Source organism: Populus euphratica, unplaced genomic scaffold (genome assembly GCF_000495115.2).
Source record: "Populus euphratica unplaced genomic scaffold, PopEup_1.0 scaffold811.1, whole genome shotgun sequence".
NCBI lineage: Eukaryota > Viridiplantae > Streptophyta > Magnoliopsida > Malpighiales > Salicaceae > Populus > Populus euphratica.
Genome location: NW_011500675.1, coordinates 64653 through 86585, shown reverse-complemented (window position 1 = coordinate 86585; position 21933 = coordinate 64653). Strand labels below are relative to the sequence as shown.

At 31.5% G+C, this 21933-nt stretch overlaps 1 protein-coding gene across 1 annotated transcript in view; it reads right to left on the bottom strand.

Annotated features, from left to right (window-relative positions):
- Positions 1-12029: 12029 nt before the first annotated feature.
- Positions 12030-21933, bottom strand: part of LOC105115934 (protein DEHYDRATION-INDUCED 19 homolog 4-like) — a 37124-nt gene continuing 27220 nt past the window's right edge. Inside the window, exons 2-5 of the mRNA XM_011013021.1 lie at positions 13345-13441; positions 13105-13238; positions 12746-12823; positions 12030-12438 (exon numbers count right to left, since the gene is read on the bottom strand). Of these exons, the coding sequence (XP_011011323.1) occupies positions 12241-12438; positions 12746-12823; positions 13105-13238; positions 13345-13441 (507 nt within the window). The 3' untranslated portion in view covers positions 12030-12240. The remainder of the gene's footprint in view (positions 12439-12745; positions 12824-13104; positions 13239-13344; positions 13442-21933) is intronic.

Here is a 21933-nt window from a genome sequence, read left to right as displayed (position 1 = left end):
AGTTGTGATTGACTTTTCTTTGTTTGGTCATGGCTTGAGGAAATGGAAGTACTAGCGGGGAATCAGTCGTTTCTTTGCAATTTTTAGATTCAACCCCTTTCTTACCCTCAAAGATTGACTCATCATCTTTCTCACAAGGTTCTCAATAACTTTACCACTGCGAAGAGTAGTGACTGATTTGACTTGATCCATGTGTTGGCTTGTGCAACTACTTGCATTTGCATTGTATTGCCTCTTGAGATTTTGTTGTGGTTGAGATGAAAACTTACTTTTCTCTTGGAAACTAAGAGCAGATGTTAATTTTGCAAGAGTATCTTTAAAATCTGTCATGTTTTGAGCAAGTTGAGTATTGATTGTCTCTTGCTTTTCAATGAATGCATGCAATGTTTCCTCAAGATTTCTTCTAGGAGGTGGAGCATAAGGAGGTGCATACCCATGAGAATTTTAGGAATTGTGGTGTGCTTGAAACGGTGGTTGTGAAGTTTGTGCATTGTCAATCTTCCAACTGAAATTTAGGTGATTTCTCCAACCAGGGTTGTATATTTGTGGATATGGGTTATGGCTGGTCCTTTGAAAACTGTTTAAAGCATGAGCTTGTTCATGGAGACATTCCTTAAAATAAGGCAATGTTAGACAATTACTAGTTGAGTGTTCATTTGTTTCACATATTTGACACACAATGTTTTCAACAGATTTTAATTGACCACTCTTTTTCAATTCCAATGCCTTGACTTTTCCAGCTAAAGATGCAAACTTGGCTTGAAGGTCATGATCTTCCCTAAGGTTGTACATACCTCCACTAGATGTATGAGGGTAAGTTTTACTCAGTGCCTCATAAGTACCTGCAGTGTTCCAATTTTGAGCATTTTCAGCTAACAACTCTAACTACTCCATTGCTTCATCAGGGTCTTTATCTTCAAAAGTTCCATTGCACATCAATTCAACCATTTGCCTATCTCTAGGTGTTAACCTTTATAAAAATGTGAAACCAATCTCCATGTTTCAAAACCATGATGAGGGTAAGTATTAAGCAAGTCTCGATACCTATCCCAACATTGGTAAAATATTTCTCCTGGTTTTTGAGTGAAAGTGGTGATTTGTCTTTTGAAAGAGTTTGTTCTATGAGATGGGAAAAACTTCTTTAAAAAATGTTGTTGCATTTCATCCCAAGCACGAATGGATCTTGGTCTCAAATTTTGTAGCCATGTTTTAGCTTTATCTTTTAATGAAAAAGGAAAAAGTTTTAATCTGATGGTGTTCATGCTACAATTTGAATCATTATATGTGTTGTAGACCTCCTCAAATTCCCTTAAATGCAAGTATGGATTTTCTAATTCTAAGCCATGAAAAGAAGGTAAAGTTGAATAATGTCTGGCTTAAATCAATATTAGTCATTTAACAAGCAAAGTATTAAAGAGTGAACAAGATAACAAATACAAAACATGAACATCATCAACTTTTACCTTCTTTTCATGATTTAGAATTGGAAATCCATACTTGCATTTAAGGGAATTTGAGGAGGTCTGTAACACATATAATAATTTAAATTGTAGCATAAACACCATCAGATTAAAGCTTTTTCCTTTTTCGTTAAAAGATAAAGCTAAAACATGGCTACAAAATTTAAGACCAGGTAAGTTTATTTTACATAAGAAAGTTGAGACAATTTTCTACAACTTTCATGTTTTCAAGTGGCTCTAATTTTGACGTTATTGATTATGTTTTAGATAGACAAGAGAAGATAAGGATTGTCACCAAGTCAAGAGTTGGTCACCCATTCATCAATTAGTCATCAAATCAATATTTCTGAATTTTGGCCTATAAAAGGAGGCATTTGCCATACATTGAGGCATCTTGGTTTTCAGATCAAGATCATGCTCTTGCTTTCTCTCTTTGTATTTTTTGTAATGTTTATCCTTTGCTTTCATTAATATCAAGTTTATGCCTTTCATTTCCTTTCCTTTACTTAGTTAACTCTTATCTTATTTATGTTCTTATTTTGTTTATTTAATTTTCTTTCTTTCATTATGTTTAGCTAAGTTTATTATGTCAAGGTGAAAATGTTACATTAATGGTGTAAGAATAAGTATAATGTAAACTCAATATGGACTTTAATGTTTGATACTAACATGTTTTGCATTTGTTATCTTATCTTGTTCACTTTTTAAGACTTTGCTTGTTAAATGACTAATCTTGATTTATGTTGTATAACACTTGGTACAACAAATGCTTGGCACTTTCATAGTTCATACTGTATAACCGACACTTCAGCTATGAAAGGAACTTGATTTGTTGTTAACATAAGTTATAATCATGAATAGTTGACGAGATTTACAAGTATTAACATTAATCGAATAAGATGACTAATGTAATCATGTTAACAATCTATAATCAGATTGGAACCTCCTTTGTGTGTGGTTTTCAATTGAATAATAAGAGTTTATGTTATACTTGTTTGACATACCATTAGTGGAACCTCTAACCTTGACATTTGTCATTATCATTGTTTAATCCTTACATTAATATTCTATCTCAAAGTTCTTATCTTTTTCTTTTTCTTCTCCTTCTTTTTCTTTATTATTATTACTATTATTATTAGTACTACTACTACTACTACTACTACTACTATTGTTATTATTGTTGTTGTTGTTGTTGTTATTGTTGTTGTATTATTGTTATCTGTAATTTATACAATTAACCTTCCTATGGTTTGACCTCGGTCTTGCCGGGTTATTTATTACTTCGACACTTCTGCACTTGGGAGAAAACATCAATCCTTTAGTCGTGTCATATTACAACTCAATAAAGATTCTTGTGGAATTAGGATTTTCCCAAAACAAGCTTCCACATCCTTGTTGGAAAAGGATCATTGTCAAATAGGAAGTTCACAAGTCAAAAGAAAGCAAATAATAAAATTCATGTAGCCTATTCGGACCTATATTGCATGTCCTTTCTAATTATGGATTTGCTTGAAAATGTACCCCAACATAGAAAAACACCTCTGGAATCTTTTGGCAAAGTTCTAGCTCGACCCAACAGTTGGATTTAAAGTTATGCTTAATAGCATAAAACTGAACGATAAAAACTTTTATGTCAAAATTCGAATCTGACCTTGCTTGGTTCGTATCATAAGGCTGAATCGTATCAACTAGAAAATAGGGTCTTTTGTAGTTAGATTCTCAAGACCTTAGTCGATCATGTTTTTTTATGGAATTATAGCCATAAATCATGAATTGCACGATACACATCTCTATTAGGATGAATCTCAAAAGTCAATAGAAGATTATCTAAAAACCCCTACTCAGGTCATCCTTAATAAATTGTGTTTTATCTTCACGGTTTACAGATACCATTTCTAAATAAGGACATGTTACATTACAAGTCCATCTATCACATCTATGACAGACTTTCAGTCGTTTTGTATGACATTTCTTTGCAAAAGTGCTTTTACATGTTCCAAGTATGTGTGAAATGAAAGAATTGAAGGACTCACCTGATAATCGAACATTTGCTTCAATCAGCTAGTGAATATCTTTAGGAATTTCATCATTCATTAATAACCTCAATCTTGCATATCTAGCATGATAAATTTTTATAATCACATTCTTAGGCAGAGTGGGAAAATACTTTTTTAATTTTTTAAAAGTGGTGTCTATTTTCAAATGAGAATTGAAGAAGAGATTCAAAGAAGTGAGAAAGAGCAAAGAATTGCACAAATACATACACAGATATCCGTTATTATAGGAAACTAAAAGAACTAACTTAAATCACGGAGTACCGTTATCCGCCATTTGATCGGGGTGAGAGAGACTAGTAAAACAAAAGTTACACCAAAATAAAATATAAAATAATGTAAGAAACAAAAAAATGAATCTTTTTATATAGGATCACTCAATTCAATAGAGTTATTTTCATCCAAAAAATTGTCAAAGTAAACTTTCAAATAATGTCACAAACCTCATATGGATACACATGTTTCACAATAAAAGAACTACTCCATCTTGATCTTAGTTTTTTAGGAAATAAATAGAGTCGAGAATTATAAAGCAAAAAGTTTTTACTAATATCAACTTTTTGTCAATTTTCACAAGTTTTACAAAATGCATGTGTATCCTTGAACATGATGGACCAATAAAATTCACATTGTAAGATTTTTGCAGTTGTCTTTCTTAATGAGAAATGACCATCACAAGTCTCCGAATGATAAAATTTAATAACACTACTTACCTAATTGTCAGGAATGCATCTTCAAAATATTTTATAATGACAATATTTGAATAAGTAATGGTCATCCCAATAAAAGTTTTCACTTCACTCAAAAACTTACTTTTATCATAGGTACTCCAATGAGCTGGCAAATCTCCTAAAGAAAGAAAATTGATAAAATTAACAAACCAATGCATTGATCTAAGAGAAAGTAAGGATTTATCAAGAAAGTAATTATTGATTGGTGTGATGTCGAATATCAAATCTATTGTTACTCTTGACAAAAGATCCGCATCTATATTTTTGGTACCTTTCTTATTTATGATTTCTTTCTAAGAATAAATCATTTGCAATTCTTTAGATTGATCAAACTTAGTTTTACTCAAGGTGGATTCAAATTGATCATAAATTGATTCTTAAATAAGACCTACTTCCTGTAAATTATTATCATCTCCAAGTTACTTGCAAATGTTGAAAATATTCATCTCTAATGTCATGTTTCCAAATGATAGCTTCATCAATCTATTTCTACAATTAATGAATGCATTAGAAGTTGCAAGAAACGGACATCCTAAAATAACAGAAAATGTATTACATGCTTCAACAAGTTGTGTGTTCAAGTCTGATAATATGAGATATATTTAATTTATGATAAATATTCATTTTAAATACAGGCCTATCACATAAATCAAAGGACTGATTGATATGATTAATTATTAAAAGTGAAAGGACAAAAAAAGGCTAAGCTTAGAAAAAGATAATAATTCAGTCCAAAATGGAACACTGTTCAGTTATTGGGTCATATTTGGAGTTGGAGATCTTAGATTTCAATTTTGTTTATATGACTAGAAAGCTAAAGTATAGGCATAAAACATTTATGTAGTCCAAGACTGAATTCTGCAATAGGTATATTTTCTTGGTACATAAATCTTAGTATCAAAAGAAAAGTTTGAATCTGTCCTACAGCTTAGACACTGTTCAGTGTTCAGTCTATATCTCAAGTTCTAGAAGTCCAAATGCATCGATTTTGCTTTGTTGAAAAGCTGAGATAATTTTTCAAAACTTACATGAAGACTATATGTTCAAATTCTGATATTAGCAATGATGTTTTTGGCAAATAAGAAGATAAGGATTGTCACAAAGTTAGGAGGTGACTATCTATTCAATAATTAGTCATCAAATCAGTAGTTCTAAATTTTGGCCTATAAAAGAAGGTATTTATCATGCATGTAGGCATGTTGGTTTTCAAATCAAGATCATGTTCTTGCTCTCTTTATATTTTTGTAATGCTTAAGTTTTGCTTTCATTAATCTCTTATTTATGCCTTTCATTTTCTTTACTTTGTTAACTTATATATTATTTATGCTCTTATCTTATTTATTTATATTTATCTTTTTCATTATGTTTAGCTAAATTTATTATGTCAATGTGAAATTTTTTTACTAATGGTGTTAGGATAAGTATAATATAAACTCAATATGGATATCAATGCTTATATCCTAAACAACTTGCTATTAACATATTTTATCATTTGTATCTTATTAATTATTTATATCATGCTTGTTAAATGATTAATTTAGATTTGTGTTGTATAACACTTGGTACAACAAATGCTTGACACTTTCATAGGGTTGTATGGTATGTTATTACCCATTTTTTTTACCCATGTTTGATAAATTTTTAGAAAAATTCAAAAAAATAAAAAAAATCAAAATTTATAAAAAAAAAGTTAAGAGACCAATTTGGAGGCACAAACAACATTTTACCTATAAATATAGGTTCACACCTTAAAAGAGAAGAGGGGGGAGTTTTGAAAGAAAAATACAAAAAAAAAAAAGAAGGGGAACAACCTAACCCTAAACCTATCTAAACAAATAGCCGCCCCCCTCCCCGGTTTGAGAGGGTTGGACCCAAAACCAGCCGAACTCTGCCCTTCTTCTCCCCGACTACAGCCCCCCCTCACTCTTTTCCTTTTCCAACCAACAACACAAAGCCCCTCCCTTTTGATTTTCTTCTTCCCCACAACAGCCGGCAATAGACCCATAGTCGCCCTCTTAGCCGCCGTGAATAGCCGCCTCCAGCATTTCCTTCCATACAGCAGCCGACCACCACATCGACACCCACCAATCTATCCATTCCTCCACCTCAACACTGCTAGCAACCTCTCCCATCTCTGCAGTAGCTCCAGTAGCTGCAGGATGCAGCAGCAAAGCCAACTGAAGTTGAAGATCAGACCACTTTGTTCTCCTCTATCTCCGCCAAACCGGACACCAGCAGCTGCAAAGCAGTCGATAGCAACCCATTCGCCGGTGACCTCTTGGTCTTGCCGCCATCTAAAACAGAGAAGATTGGGAAAGGAAAAGAAACGAACAGATCTACCTAAAACAGAGAAGAAGAGTAGAACATATTGAAAAACACAGAACAAAATTAAAATCAACTGCCTGTTGTATTTTTGTTTGTTTTGTAGGTCAACGCCGGCATAGGGAGATAGAGAAGAGGAAGAGGTTCCCGATCCATCAGTTTTTGCCACCTTTATCACGTGCCGCCACTATTTTGGCAGCTTCAGAAGTCGGCCTGACACTCTTCCGAGTTGTTTTGGGTCATTATGTAATTTTCAAATTGTTTAATGTAATATTTGTTTAGTTTTAAGTTTTTGTATTTTGTATTTTGTAAATGTGGAAGCAAAAAAAAAAAAAAAAAAGAAAGAAAGAAAAGAAAAGAAACAAAAATATAGTAAAAATGAATGTGTGTGTTTGTATTTGTTTTATTTTTTTTATATTTTTTTTATGATAAAATCACAAAGGAAAAAAAAAGAATTTAATATTTTGATTGGCTCACAGTCCAGAATTATGACTTTACACGTAAATTGTATTTCTAATATCCGATAAAAATATAATTATTAAAACTTTTTTAACCCATCAAAGTCACGAAGCAGCTTACCTCAGGTAGGGTGCATTAGGAGTGTTAATACCTTCCCTAACCACAACCAGTCCCTTACCCACGAATCTCTAACAAGACCAGTACATTAGGGTTTTCTAGTAGCCCTTAATGAAATACTAGGTGGCAACTCCAACGAACCAATCAAAGAAAAACTCATGACAAAAAAAATCGTCAGCCGATGCCGCGCGGGTGATGTGCGACATGGTATAACCTATACTTGTGTTATGAAAGGAACCTTATTTGTTGTTAACTTATAAGTTAGCATCATAAATTCCAGACAATATTTAAAATTTTAGTCTTACTTAAATAAGATAATTAATATGATCATGTTAATAATTTATAATGAGCTGTTAATGACAAATCATCTAATTGGAACCTCCTTTGTATGTGGTTGTCAGTTCAGTAATAAAAAGAGTTTATATTATACTTATTTGAAATACCATTAAGAATCTTCTAACCTTGATATTGTTTTTATTATTTTTTAATGCTCACATTAATCTTACATCTCAAAGTCCTCTTTAACTTATTATTATTATTATTATTATTTGATACAATCCAAACAAGGTCAAATTCGGATTTTGATGTAAAATGTGCAACTATCCAATTTTATGTCAATAGTCATAATTCTCAATTCGATTGTTGGATCAAGCTGAAATATTACGTGGAGTCTCTTGACATCTTCTCTTACCTTGGATTAAAATTTCAAGTCAATTAGAGTTCGGGAAGGCATCTCAATACGGGTCAAGAGAGGTTGTACCAATTTTTTTATTTACTTCCTTTTGACTTGTGGACTTCCTATTTAGCTAGGATTCTTTTCCTAAAAGGATGTGGCAATTTATTTTGGAAATATACTAATTCTTCAAGAATGTTTAAAGGGTTGCAACATAGTTTCCAAGTGTGGCAAGGATTCATAATTATTTCAGAATCCTTTTCTTATAAGGATTCCTTATTCATCCTAGCTACAAAAGGAAAGAAAACTTTAAAATACATTCTACCTTCAGATTAGATTTTCTAGTCTATTTAGGACTTCTTAATGATGACAAATCTGATTCTAGCATATTTAGGATGATAATTTTTGAATTTTTATTATTTTTATTATTTTCTTCTTAGTCTTTGGGTTATTATTACTTATTTGGGTCAATTGTTAATGGGCTATATATAAGTCCACCAAAGGGGGGTCCATTAGGGTTTCTTTAAGTCTAAAGTCACTATAAATAAAGGCATAACCTCCCTTTGTGTGTGTGTTGGTGAGATAATCTCCCTTCCATGGTTCTCTAAAGAACCGAAAAATGACTTACTGAAAACAATTATCTTCGTGGCATAATCCTTATACTTCTCATTCGCGAATCAATATTCATTGGGTGGGAGTTTTTCCGTTTCCAATAGTGCTGGTGCCTATGTACAAGTTATCTTTGTGCCACACTCCTATCAAACCTGATTTACTTGGCTTTCTAGGAATTGTTGTTTTTGCATGTGGGTTGCATGACCATGTAATCACGAGGTTTGCATCATCATCATCATCATCATCATCATCATCATTATTTATAATTTATATAGTTAACCTTCATGTGGTTTGACCTCAATCTTGCTGAGTTATTTATTACTTTGACACTTCTACACTTGAAAGAAGATATCAATCTTTTGGTTGTATCAAAGACCCATTACTTGTTTAGAATGGGCCAATCACAACATCTAAAGTGAAGGCATTGAATAGGTTGGTTGTTGATACAGTCAAAGAAAAGGTTGAACAAGAAAATTTGATTTCTAGTGTAATTGTGCCTATTGTCTAGTTTTACAGTAACAATAATAATTTTCAATCTAATTGTTAGATGGAGCTACAAATTAACTTAAAGTTTTTTTTACATATAGTTTTATATTGGGGTACAATTTCAGGTCCATTGGGGTTTAGGAAAGCCTTGCGATATAGGTTAGAATAGACTATATAAATTTTGTTATTTACTTACTTTTGACTTGTGGATTTCCTATTTGTCAAAAATCTTTTTCCTACAAGGATGTGACATCTTGTTTTATGAATTTCATAGTTATACAAGGATCTTTAATAGGGATGCAACATAATTTCATAATGCGGTAAGGATTCATTAATGTTTTAAAATCTTTTTCTTACACAAATTCCATATTATTCATCTTTGTTACATAAGAAACCCTAATGTAAATAGTTATTATTACTTTTTATCCAAATGACTCTAAACTTAAAGAAACCCTAATAGACCCCTCTTAGGTGGACTTATATACAACCCATTTATAATTGATCCAAATAAGTAATAATAACCCAAAGACTAAGAAGAAAATAATAAAAATAATAAAAATCCAAAAATTATCATCCTAAATATGCTAGAATCAGATTTGTCACCATTAAAAAGTTCCAAATAAACTAAGAAATCTGATCTGAAGGTAGAATTTTTTATGAAGTCTTCTTTCCTTTTATAATTAGGATGAATAAGGAATCCTTGTCAGAAAAAGATTTTGAAATAATTATGAATCCTTGCCACACTTGAAAACTATGTTGTAGCCCATTATAGAATTAGTATATTTTCAAAATAAGTTGTCATGTCCTCTTAGGAAAAAAATCCTAACCAAATAGAAAGTACACAAGTTAAAATGAAGTAAATAATAAAATTCATACAGCCTCTGTTGACCCATATTGAGATGTCTTTTCGAACTCTGATTGACTTGAAATTTTAACCCAAGGTAGGATAACATGTCAAGAGTCTCCACATAAAATTTTAGCTCGATCCAACGGTCAAATTGAGAATTATGACTATTGTTGTAAAACTGGATAGCTGCACATTTTACGTCAAAATCCGAATCTGACCTTGCCTGGATCGTATCATTGTTACTTTCATACAAAATTATTGGAGGCAAGTGTTGGCAAGAAAAGAACTCCAAAGGATTAAACAAGAGGCTTATAAAGCATCCATTATACCTATTGGTGATTCAAGGACAGATCATTTTGAAGAGAAAGGGAATGCTATGATGCTAGAAATGATTGAACAAGAAAATTTGAATTTTAGCATAATTCTATCTAATATCTAGTTTTATAGTAACAATCATAATTCTTAATCAGACCATTGGATTGGGATGCAAATTACCCTGAGTTTCCTAGCATATTGTTCTATATTAGGGTAAGATTTTAGGTTAATTAGGGCTGAAGAAAGCCTTGCAATATATGTCAAAATAGGTGTATGAATTTTGTTATTTACTTTTTTTTTAGTAGTGGACTTTTTATTTGGCAAGGATCCTTTTTCTTATAAGGTTGTTACAGCTTGTTATAGGAATTTTCAAATTTTATAAAAAAAATTAATGGGCTAAAATATAATTTCCAAGTGTGGCAACGATTCATTAATATTTTAAAATCCTGACCTTATAATGATTCCTTATTCATTATAGCTACATAAAAAAACAAGGATCGATGGTATTTAATATTAGATTGATTAGCTTATTTTGGGAAGTTTCCTAATCCTACAAGGAAGGTTAATGGAAGATAATAAGAATTTCCATGTTTAAATAGAATACTTTAAACCTACAATTAATTATACCAGACAAACAATGAAACTAAAGGAAAGACAACTTCAACAATAGATTTCCTAGCTTTTTGGATATCTAAAGATGGCAATAAAGATTATAATATTTATAGGATAAAAATTTCATTCATGACATTACTTAAACTAAGAAAATAATCTATCTTAGGTTATTTTATTTAATTAGTGGATCCACTTTAATAATATGTCAGATTTGTTATTTTTATTATTTTCTTTATACTTTGGGTTCATTGTAAGTGGGTAAATATTAGCCCACAAGTTTTAGGTCCATTAGCGTTATAAGTTAAATAATGACATAAGTTTTTTGTACGCTGAAACTTTTAGCAGTAATGAATTTATGAAATAAACTTGTGTTTTGTGTGTTTTTACATATTTTCTGATACGATTTGAGCAAAGAAAAAAAATTAGATTTAGATTCTGATGTAAAATACACAACTGTCCTATTGATGCAAACATCGTGATCACGTGGTTATGCAACCCACAATCAAAATTGAAATCTCATCCCAAAAAACTAAAATAAGTCTGATAGTAGTGTGACATAATGAAAACCTGCTCTAAGACACCAACACTATTGGAATGAGTAGAATGATGCCACAAAGCTAGTTAATCTTTGATAAGTCAGATTCAGTTTGTTCAAGAGCAGAAGAATGCAAGAATCACTTTCACACATTAAAACTAAAAAATTCAGAAGTAATATTCATCCATGGCTTAGTTTTTCACATCCTTGAGCTAGAATCCACCTCCATTCCCTCTCCATTGTTGAATATATGACATGATACAATTCAACCTTGTGATATAACCCAAGTAAGGTCAAATTTGGATTTTGGCATAAAATTTTCTACCATCTAATTTTACATTATTGAGCATAACTTCAAATCTAGCTGTTGGATTGAGCTGAAACTTTACTTGAAAATTCCATAGGTATTAATCTATGTTATGGTAAAGTTTCAAAAGAATTGGTTTTCGAGAAGGACTTGCGATATAGATCAGAACAGGGTATACAAATTTTGTTATTTACTTCCTTTTGACTCGTGAACTTTCTATTTACAAAGATATGTGATACAAGGTTATCAAAAATGCTTTTTTGACACGACATGGAATATACAATATTAACTCGAATCATAAAATTATAAAATCACAAGTAAATTTTTTTAACTAAAAATCATAAAATCATAGTTCAATAAATGAAGGCCATGCATGTTAAATATACATGTTATATCCTGCAGTTCAATACACTTGAACACAAATTAATTAGATATGCTAATTGTGCAAGGAAAAGAAATTTAATAAATGTTGAGGCTGCCAACAACACCACAATGCAACCAATAGCTAAATTTCTCAATTTAATAAAAACTTTTTGGTTACAAATCTAGGTAACAATTGACTTGCCTAAATGGACATGTGAAATTTCCATGGAAACTAGGTTACAGTACAACTCTTTTCACTATAAAAATATAAAAAAAATTGAACTAGTGTAAAGATTGATAGAAAAGGAAAACACAAATATCATACCACAAGAAGTTGAACCTTAGTTTTAAGTTTTCCAATTCTGCAAATCTATGACAACAAATATGAAAGGTGAAAGCAATGGATCAAGTTCTATATTGGAGGACAAAACAAAGCACAAAGATCCACCAAGAAGGGATTGTAAACTTCCTTCTCGCAACTCTTTTCTTAGTATAGAAAATGCAGAGTTAGCTCCCCCCCTCCGCAGTCTCCTCTTACGCTGCACGTAATCTCTAGTCAAGGAACTTCAACAGAAAAGTCGATACAAACTAATAGTTTGGACATTGTTAACCGATAACTAACAAGATAGGAGATTCCTAAGCACCCCTTTAATGTTGAAAGTTTCCCATGAGCCTAGAGATTCACTAGACAGATTTTCAGTTACAAACATTACCTAGGTCACTTTTCCATATAATTAACATTTGAACTACATAAACATGTATGTTTGGTTATGTAAACCAATCCAGATTATGCAAAAAAACCAGAACCAAAATGTTAAATGTTAAGAGTCAAGTTTTGAGATAAAAGGATATATTAAAAAAGTTCCCATGCTGCCAAGTAATGTGAGTAACAATGTTCATCCCCACCCTTTTAGCACAAACTGGATATATCTGAAAACAAACAATTCCAGTATCATTTCAGTAACAGTATGTAGACAAAAAAAAAACTAGGAAAGTGTAATTAATTGTGTTACAAAAAGAAAGTGACCAATTTATATGCTCTAGGATAAAATAAAAAATCCTCAAAAACAAGGCGACAAACTCACAGAGTTAACTAAATTATCTCATTTAAAATCAAACCCCATAAAACCCTTTACCAAAAGCAATTTAACACTAAAGAACTAAACTTTTTAATTTACATCCATCAATAGAACTCGATAAGAATATGATACCCCATTCTTAGCTTCAGTAAGATGCTTTTCATCGATGTGGCAAAAGAGACCAACAACATCAAAATCCTCACCGCAAAACGGACACAAATACTCTGCTTTCAAATCCTCTTCTATTTCAGTCTCATCATACAGATCTAGCACCACAAACCAATAAAAAATCCAAAAAAAAAAGCAGCTTTCAGACACCATCTCTTACTAAACTACGAACATTGCAAAAGAAATGAAAGATTTTAAACAAACCAGATCCTAGTTTTTTTGTTCTTGGTTGTGATGGTTCTTGCTTTTGCGCATTTAGAAAGGGGGGGGGGGGAGAGATAAAGATTGTGAATCCTTTATCCTTTCATAAAAATCGAAGTCATCAGGTAGACAACAAAGGTCCCCTTAACATGGTGGTGTTGGGTCTAATTCATGCTCCCTCAACTCTCTCTCTACTCTAAATGATGATCGTTTCTTCTTCAGATAATAAGAGTCTAGTTCTTGGAAGATGAAGAACCATAGCCTTCGGTTCCAGTGTTGTAGTACTGGCTTCCTTACTCAACTTGCACAATCCCAATTTGTGTCGGTCACGGGTGGGGTGGGGATTGGTAAAAAAAAGGTGCTGAGTCAGCACAGGGCAGAAGTTTAAAATTTCACATGAAATTGTGAAATCGAATCGATTTTTACGTTTCTTACGGGTTGACCTGATTTTATGCAAGTTTGACTGATTTTACCTGTTTTCAAGTTTTAAACCCAATTTTACACGTTTTATGCATTTTAACTCGTAAAATTGCTAATTTTACGAGTCAAAACTCGTTTTTAACAACCATGATGTGATGCAAACCTCGTGATCATATGGTCACGCAACCCACAAGCAAAGATACCAATTCCTGGAAAGCCAAGTAAATCAAGTTTGATAGGAGTGTGACACAAAGATAACTTGTACCTAGGCACCAACATTATTAGAAATTAAAAACCCCTACCCAACGAATATTGATTCGCGAATGAGAAGTATAAGGATGATGCCACGAAGATGATTGTTCTTTGATAAGTTGTTTTTAGTTCTTTAGAGAACCAAGGAAGGGAAATTATCTCATCAACACACACAAAGTGCGGCAAACAAGAAGTTTTATTAATCTGAATTGTCTTCCTTACATGTTTGGTTATGCCTTTATTTATACTGACTCTAGACTTAAAGAAACCCTAATGGACCCCTCTTAGGTGGACTTATATGAAACCCACTTACAATTGACCCAAATAAGTAATAATAACACAAAAACTAAGAAGAAAATTATAAAAATAATAAAAATCCAAAAATTATCATCCTAAATATGCTACAATCAGATTTGCACTAAGAAGTCCCAAATAGACTAGGAAATCTGATTTGAAGGTAGAATTTATTCTGAAGTCATATTTCCTTTTGTAGCTAGGATAAATAAGGAATTCTTGTAAGAAAAGGATTCTGAAATAATTATAAATCCTTGCCACACTTGGAAACTATGTTGCAGCCCATTAAAGATCTTTGTAGAATTAGTATATTTTCAAAATAAGCTGCCACATCCTTTTAGAAAAAGAATCCTAGCCAGATAGAAAGTCCACAAGTCAAAAGGAAATAAATAACAAAATTCATACAGCCTCTGTTGACCCGTATTGAAATGTCTTCCCAAACTTCAATTGACCTGAAATTTTAACCCAAGGTACGAAAACATGTCAGGAAACTCCACCTAAAATTTCAGCTCTATCCATGACTGTTTTCATAAAACTGGATAATTGCACATTTTACATCAAAATTTGAATTTGACCTTGCTTGAATCGTATTAATATGAAAGCTTGTTTTGGGAATTTCCTAGTTCCACAAGGATCTTTAATGAGCTGTAATATAATCTTTAAGTGTGGCAAGGATTCATTAATGTTTCATAATCCTTTTCTTATAAGGACTCACTCATCCTAACTACACAAGGAAAAAAGGGTTGGTGATATTTAATGATAGATTAGTTATTTTTATTATTTTCTTACATATTTAGGCTTTATTAATACTTTGTTTTCAGTTAGGATCCAAGGCTTGTTTGGATAAGGTTATAACTTTTCAATTTCAGGTTTTTGGGTCATTTTTTAGTGGACCTCATATAAGTCTTTATAAGGGATATAAGGGGTCTTCACCAAATCACAGATTCTCGATCAAAATAGCTTGGGAACAACTAAGATTTCATCATACGATGGTCGAATGGCATGACATTGTGTGGTTCAAGAATGATGTTCCAAGACATTTGTTTCTTCTTTGGGTGGCTGTCCAACAGAAACTCACAACTCAAGATAGACTTCATCGATTTGGTATACATGGTCCCAATAGATGCTCACTCTGTCTCCGCAACAACGAAGATCACAACCACTTGTTCTTTGAATGCTCCTATACTAAAGCGATCTGGTGGGATGTTTGTGACAGATGCAACATTCCAAGAATGACAAAAGGATGGGATGAATGGATTTGATGGGCCAGTGTCACTTGGCATGGCAAAAGTTTCGTCAATTTTTCTCGTAAACTCAGTTTTGCAGCTACAGTTTATCATATCTGGCAAGAAAGGAATGCAAGGACCTTTGCTGGAATATCTAGAACTCAAAATTTGGTCTTTCATCAAATTGAATGTATCATCTGTGATAAGCTGGATTTGATGAGGAACGTTCTACCAACAAATGAAAATAAAAGAATCCAACGAGCCTGGAGGGTAACGTAATATAGATTCTTCATTTGATATTTAGCTGGTTGTATTAGTTTCCCTATCGAATCAAGTTAGATCTTGAGTTTTCAGTTCGGTGGCTAGCATGTAGCCATCTATTGTTTTACGTTTCTGTTCTCATTGTAAATCTGGGGTATGCCCTTTATAATCTTTGTATCGTTTTCCTTTAATATATACATCAACTTACCAAAAAAAAAAAGATATAAGGGGTCCATTAAAGTTAATTTTTCAAGGACTATTTAAACATATGTAATCAAAATTTCAGTAGCCATTGATGAATATTACTTTTGAATTCTTTAGTTTTAACGTGATAGTGATTCTTACATTCTTTAGTTATTGAACAAACTAAATCTAACTTATTAAAGATCAATTGGCTTCGTGACGTCATTCCAATAGTGTTGGTGTCTTGAGGCAGGTTTCTATTGTCACACTCCTATCAAATCTATTTCAGCTTTTCGGGATCAGATCTCAATCTTGATTGTCAAATATATGCATGACCATGTGATCATGAGGTTTGCATCATGACATAATAGAAAAAATCAAAGAATACAAAGACACAACAAGAATAGAGTTTATAATAGGAAGAACATTGATTTAGATTAGAAATTACAAATCTAACTTTTGTTTGGACTAGAACTCATCGAAAACAAACAAGTGCAAAAGTGATGAAAATGACTCAAACAACAGCAAAGTCCATATTTAGAATGGTAATTTTTTTATTTTTTTTATTTTCTTTTTGGTATTTAGGTTATTATTACTTATTTGGGTTAATTATAAGTGAGTTTCATATAAGTCCATTTAAGGGAGGTCCATTAGGGTTTATTTATGTCTAGAGTCAATATAAATAAAGGCATAACCAAACATGTAAGGTTAGACAATTCAAATTAAGTAAACGTCTTGTTTGCTGCACTTTTTGTGTGTGTGTGTGTATTGGTGAGATAATCTCCCTTCCATGGTTTTCTAAAGAATAGAAAAATGACTTATCGAAGAACAACTGTTTTTGTGGCATCATCCTTATACTTCTCGTTCATGAATCAATGTTCATTTGGTGGGGGTCTCCGTTTCTAATAGTAGTGGTGCCTATATATATGTTATCCTTGTATCACACTCCTATCAAACCTGATCTACTTAGCTTTTCAAGAATTGATGTCTTTGCATGTGGGTTGTAGGACCACATGATTACGAGGTTCGTATCATCAACAGAGGTTGTATGAATTTTTTTTTATTTACTTTCTTTTGATTTGTGGACTTCTTATTTTGCAAGGATTCTTTTTCTACAAGGATGTGATAGCTAGTTTGGGGAATTTCCTAGTATTGCAAGGATATTTAATGGGCAACAACATAGTTTTCATGTGTGGTATGACCTCTATATTAATGTGGAATCCTTATGGTTTTTGGAAACAATTATTCTATCCTTATTATAATAGGAATTTATGATTAAATTATTTTTCTAGTTAGCTAAGAATGCTGTGTAAATAAGGAAATTAAAGAGGAGGCAACTTCATATTTGATTCTCTTAACTTATATAAGATTTTAAAAGGCAACAAATCTGAATCTGATCCTATCATATTTAGAAAAATAAATTCGGATTTATTATTAATATTATTATTTTCTTCTTATTTTAGGGTTTATTTATATTATTTCCTATCATATTTAGGAAATTAAATTCAGATTTATTATTATTATTATTATTTCCTATCATATTTTTGGGTTTAATTGTAAATGGACATCATATATGTCCACATAAAAGGTCCATTAGAGTTTGTTTCAGTCTAAAATCAGTATAAATAAAAGCATAACCAGACATGTAAGGTTAGACAATTCAAATTAATAAAACTTTTTGTTTGTTGCACGTTGTGTGTTTTGGTGAGATACTTTCCCTTCCTTGGTTCTCTAAAGAATTGAAAAACAACTTATTGAAGAACAGTTGACTTCGTGGCATCATCCTTACACTTTTCGTTTGTGAATCAATATTCGTTGGGTGAGGGTTTTTATGTTTTAATATTGCTGATGTCGTACAAGTTATATTTCTGTCATACTCCTATAAAACCTAATTTACTTGGCTTTGTGCGAATTGGTGTCTTTGTTTATGGGTTGTTTGACCGCATGTTCAAAAGGTTCACATCATTTTCTATGTTGGGACAAATAATGAATTGATTTATCAAGATATAACTGACATTATAGTGTCTTTCTTATACTTGTCATTCATGAATTGATATTTTTTGGGTAGGGTGACACGATCAAAAGATTGATGTCTTCTCCTAAGTGCAGGAGTGTTAAAGTAATAAATAGCCCAACAAGACCGGGGTCAAACCACAAGGAGGTTAACTCTATAAATTATTAATAACAATAAGACGACAGCAACAACAACAACAATAATGATATTATTAATAATAATAGTAATAATAATAATAGTAATAGTAATAGTAATAGTAATAGTAATAGTAATAGTAATAAAAAGAGCTTTGAGATGTGATATTAATATAAAGGTTAGTTTATGATAAAAGTAATTGTCAAGGTTAGAGGATCCACTAATGATATTTCAAATAAATATAGCATAAAATCTTGTTATTCAATTGGAAACCACACAAAAGGAGGTTCCAATAGAATTATAAATGGTTAACTTGATTACATTAGTTATCTTATTCTAATAATGCTAATACTTGTAAATTTTATCAAGTATTCATGATTATAATTTATGTTAACAACAAATCAAGTTCCTTTCAAAGCACAGTTGTAGGTTATACCATACGTTTGGGCTATAAAGGAGTCAAGTGTTTGTTGTACCAAGTGTTATATAACATAAATAAAGATGAACCATTTAACAAACAAAGTATTAAGAGTGAAGAAGATAACAAAAACAAAACATGTTAGTATCAAACATTAAGGTCTATATTGAGTTTACATTATACTTATTCTTACACTATTAGTGTAACCTTTTCACCTTGATATAATAAACTTAGCTAAACATAATGAAGAAGAGAAACATAAATAAACAACTAAGAACATAAGTATAGTAAAGGAAATAAAAAGTATAAACAAGAGACAAGAGATTAAGGAAAATATAACATGAAATAAAACTGAAACATTACAAAAATATAAAGAAAGAAATAAAGAGCATGATCTTGATCTGAAAACCAAGATGTCTAAAGACGACAAATGCCTCCTTTCATATGCTAAAATAAGGAACTATTGATTTGATGACTAATTATTGAGTGGGTGACCACATCTTGACTTGGTGACAATGTTTATTTTCTTATAGTGTCTGGGCTGTAGGACAGATTCAAACTTCTTTGTTGTTACTAAGATTTGAATTTCCAAATAGTAGAATTGAGTCTTGCCTTTCTATGAAAGTTTTAGGCATATGTCTTAGCTTTCCATCCATATAAAGCAAACCTAAATCCAAGTTCTATATCTCCATTTATGATCCATTTACCGAATAGTGTTCCAGTTTGGACTAAACTAGAATTTTTTTTCTAAGTTTCACCCTCTCTTTGTCCTTTCAATTTCAGTACTTCAACTTATTAATCAATCATTTTATGTATGTGATAATAAGTCTACATTTAGGATGAACATTTACTATAAATTAAAGGTATCTTATGGTATCAGACTTGATATTATAAAACATGCTTTAGTTAAGGAGTTATTGATACTTCAAATGCAAAATGATGATATAAAACCTTGATAAAAATACATTTTTAAGTACTAATATTTACAAGTATTATCGTTATTCGAATAAAATAACTAATGTAATCATGTTGACAACTTATAATCTAATTGGAATCTCCTTTGTGTGTAGTTTCCAAAGGACTATTTAAACACATGTAATCAGATTATAATCTAATTGGAATTTCCTTTGTACTATACTTGTTTGAAATGCCATTAGTAGATCCTCTAACATTAACATTTGTTCTTTTATCATTGTTTAATCCTCATATTGATCTTCCATCTCAAAATTCTCATGAACTTCTTTTTTTTCTTCTTCTATTATTATTTTACTACTAGTATTATTATTATTACTGTTATTATTAGTATTCTTATATTGTTACTATTATTATTATTATTATTATTATTATTATTATTATTATTATTATTATTCTTGTTGTCGTTGTTGTTATTTATAATTTGTACAATTAACCTCCTCGTGGTTCAACCCTGGTCTTGCCGGGTTATTTATTACTTTGACACTCCTATACTTAAGAGAAGACAACAATCTTTTAGTCATGTCAGGTTTCTTATTCAAATAGTAATGGCACCTTGAAACAATTTTTCATAGTGTCACATTCCTATCAAACTTCATTTACTTGGTTTTTAGGGAGTTGTATCATCTTTGTTGTGAGTTGTTTGAACACATGATCAAGAGATCTATATTAGTTGTGCAAGATTCAAACAAGGCTAAACTTGGAGATCATTTAGAGCATCAAGGGGAGTTCCTAGTATATTTAATCCATGTACAAGAAGGGCCCAATCTACCCTTACTTACGTCATGAAGTTTCAATGAAAAGCCTAGTGATTAGTACTTAAAAGTGCATTTTTATCATGGTTTTATATCATCATTTTGCACTTCAAATATCAATAACTCCTTAACTAAAATATGTTTTATAATAATGTATCTAATAATATAAGATACCTATAATTTATGGTAAATGTCTATTTTTAATGCAGATCTATCACATAAATGAAAGGATTGATTGATGACTTGAAGAACTTAAATTGCAAGGATAAAGAGATGGCCAAACTTAGAAAAGAGATGTCGGTGCAATCCAAACCGGAACACTGTTCGGTAATTGGGTCATATCTAGAGCTATATATCTCAGATTTAGGTCAAATTTATATGGATGGAAAGGTAAGACATAGGCCTACAACTTTCATATGGAGCCCAAGATCTAAAAAGGCCATTATCAAGTCCAAATTGTAGCAACAACAAAGAAGCCCGAATCTGTCTTCCAGCCCGAGCACTGTTCGGTATTTTGGCCATATCTAGAGTTCTAGAAGTCCAAATGAGCTGAAGTTTTTACACAAGAAAGCTGAGACAATTGCCTACAACTTTCATGTTTGCAACTGGCTCCAATTTTGACGTTATCAATGACGTTTTGGGCAGACAAGAGAAGATAAAGATTGTCACCAAGTCAAAAGTTGGCCACCCACTTATCAATTAGTCATCAAATCAATAGTTCCTAATTTTGGCCTATAAAAGGAGGCATTTGCCATGAATTTAGGCATCTTGGTTTCCAGATCAAGATCATGCTCTTCCTTTCTCTCTTTGTATTTTTTATGCTTTGTTTTCATTAATATTAAGTTTATGCCTTTCATTTCCTTTCCTTTACTTAGTTAACTTTTATGTTCTTATTTTGTTTATCTATTTTGCTTTCTTTCATTATGTCTAGCTAAGTTAATTATGTCAAGGTGAAAAGGTTACACTAATGGTGTAAGAATAAGTATAATGTAAACTTAATATGAACTTTAATGTTTGATACTAACATGTTTTATATTTGTTATCTTGTTCACTCTTTAATACTTTGCTTGTTAAATGACTAATCTTGATTTATGTTATATAACACTTGGTACAACAAATGCTTGGCACTTTCATAGCCCATAATGTATGGTATAACCGACACCTGAGCTATGAAAGGAACTTGATTTATTGTTAACATAAGTTATAATCATGAATGCTTGACGAGATTTACAAGTATTAGCATTAATTGAATAAGATGACTAATGTAATCATGTTAACAATATATAATCTGATTGGAACCTCCTTTGTGTGTGGTTTCCAATTCAATAATAAGAGTTTATACTATACTTGTTTGATATACCATTAGTGGAACCTCTAACCTTGACATTTGTTATTATCATTGTTTAATCGTTACATTAATATTCCATCTCAAAGTTCTCATCTTCTTCTTCTTCTTCTATTTCTTTATTATTATTATTATTAGTACTACTACTACTACTACTACTACTACTACTACTACTACTACTACTACTACTACTACTACTACTACTACTACTACTACTACTACTACTACTACTACTACTACTACTACTACTACTACTACTACTACTACTACTACTACTACTACTACTACTACTACTACTACTACTACTACTACTACTA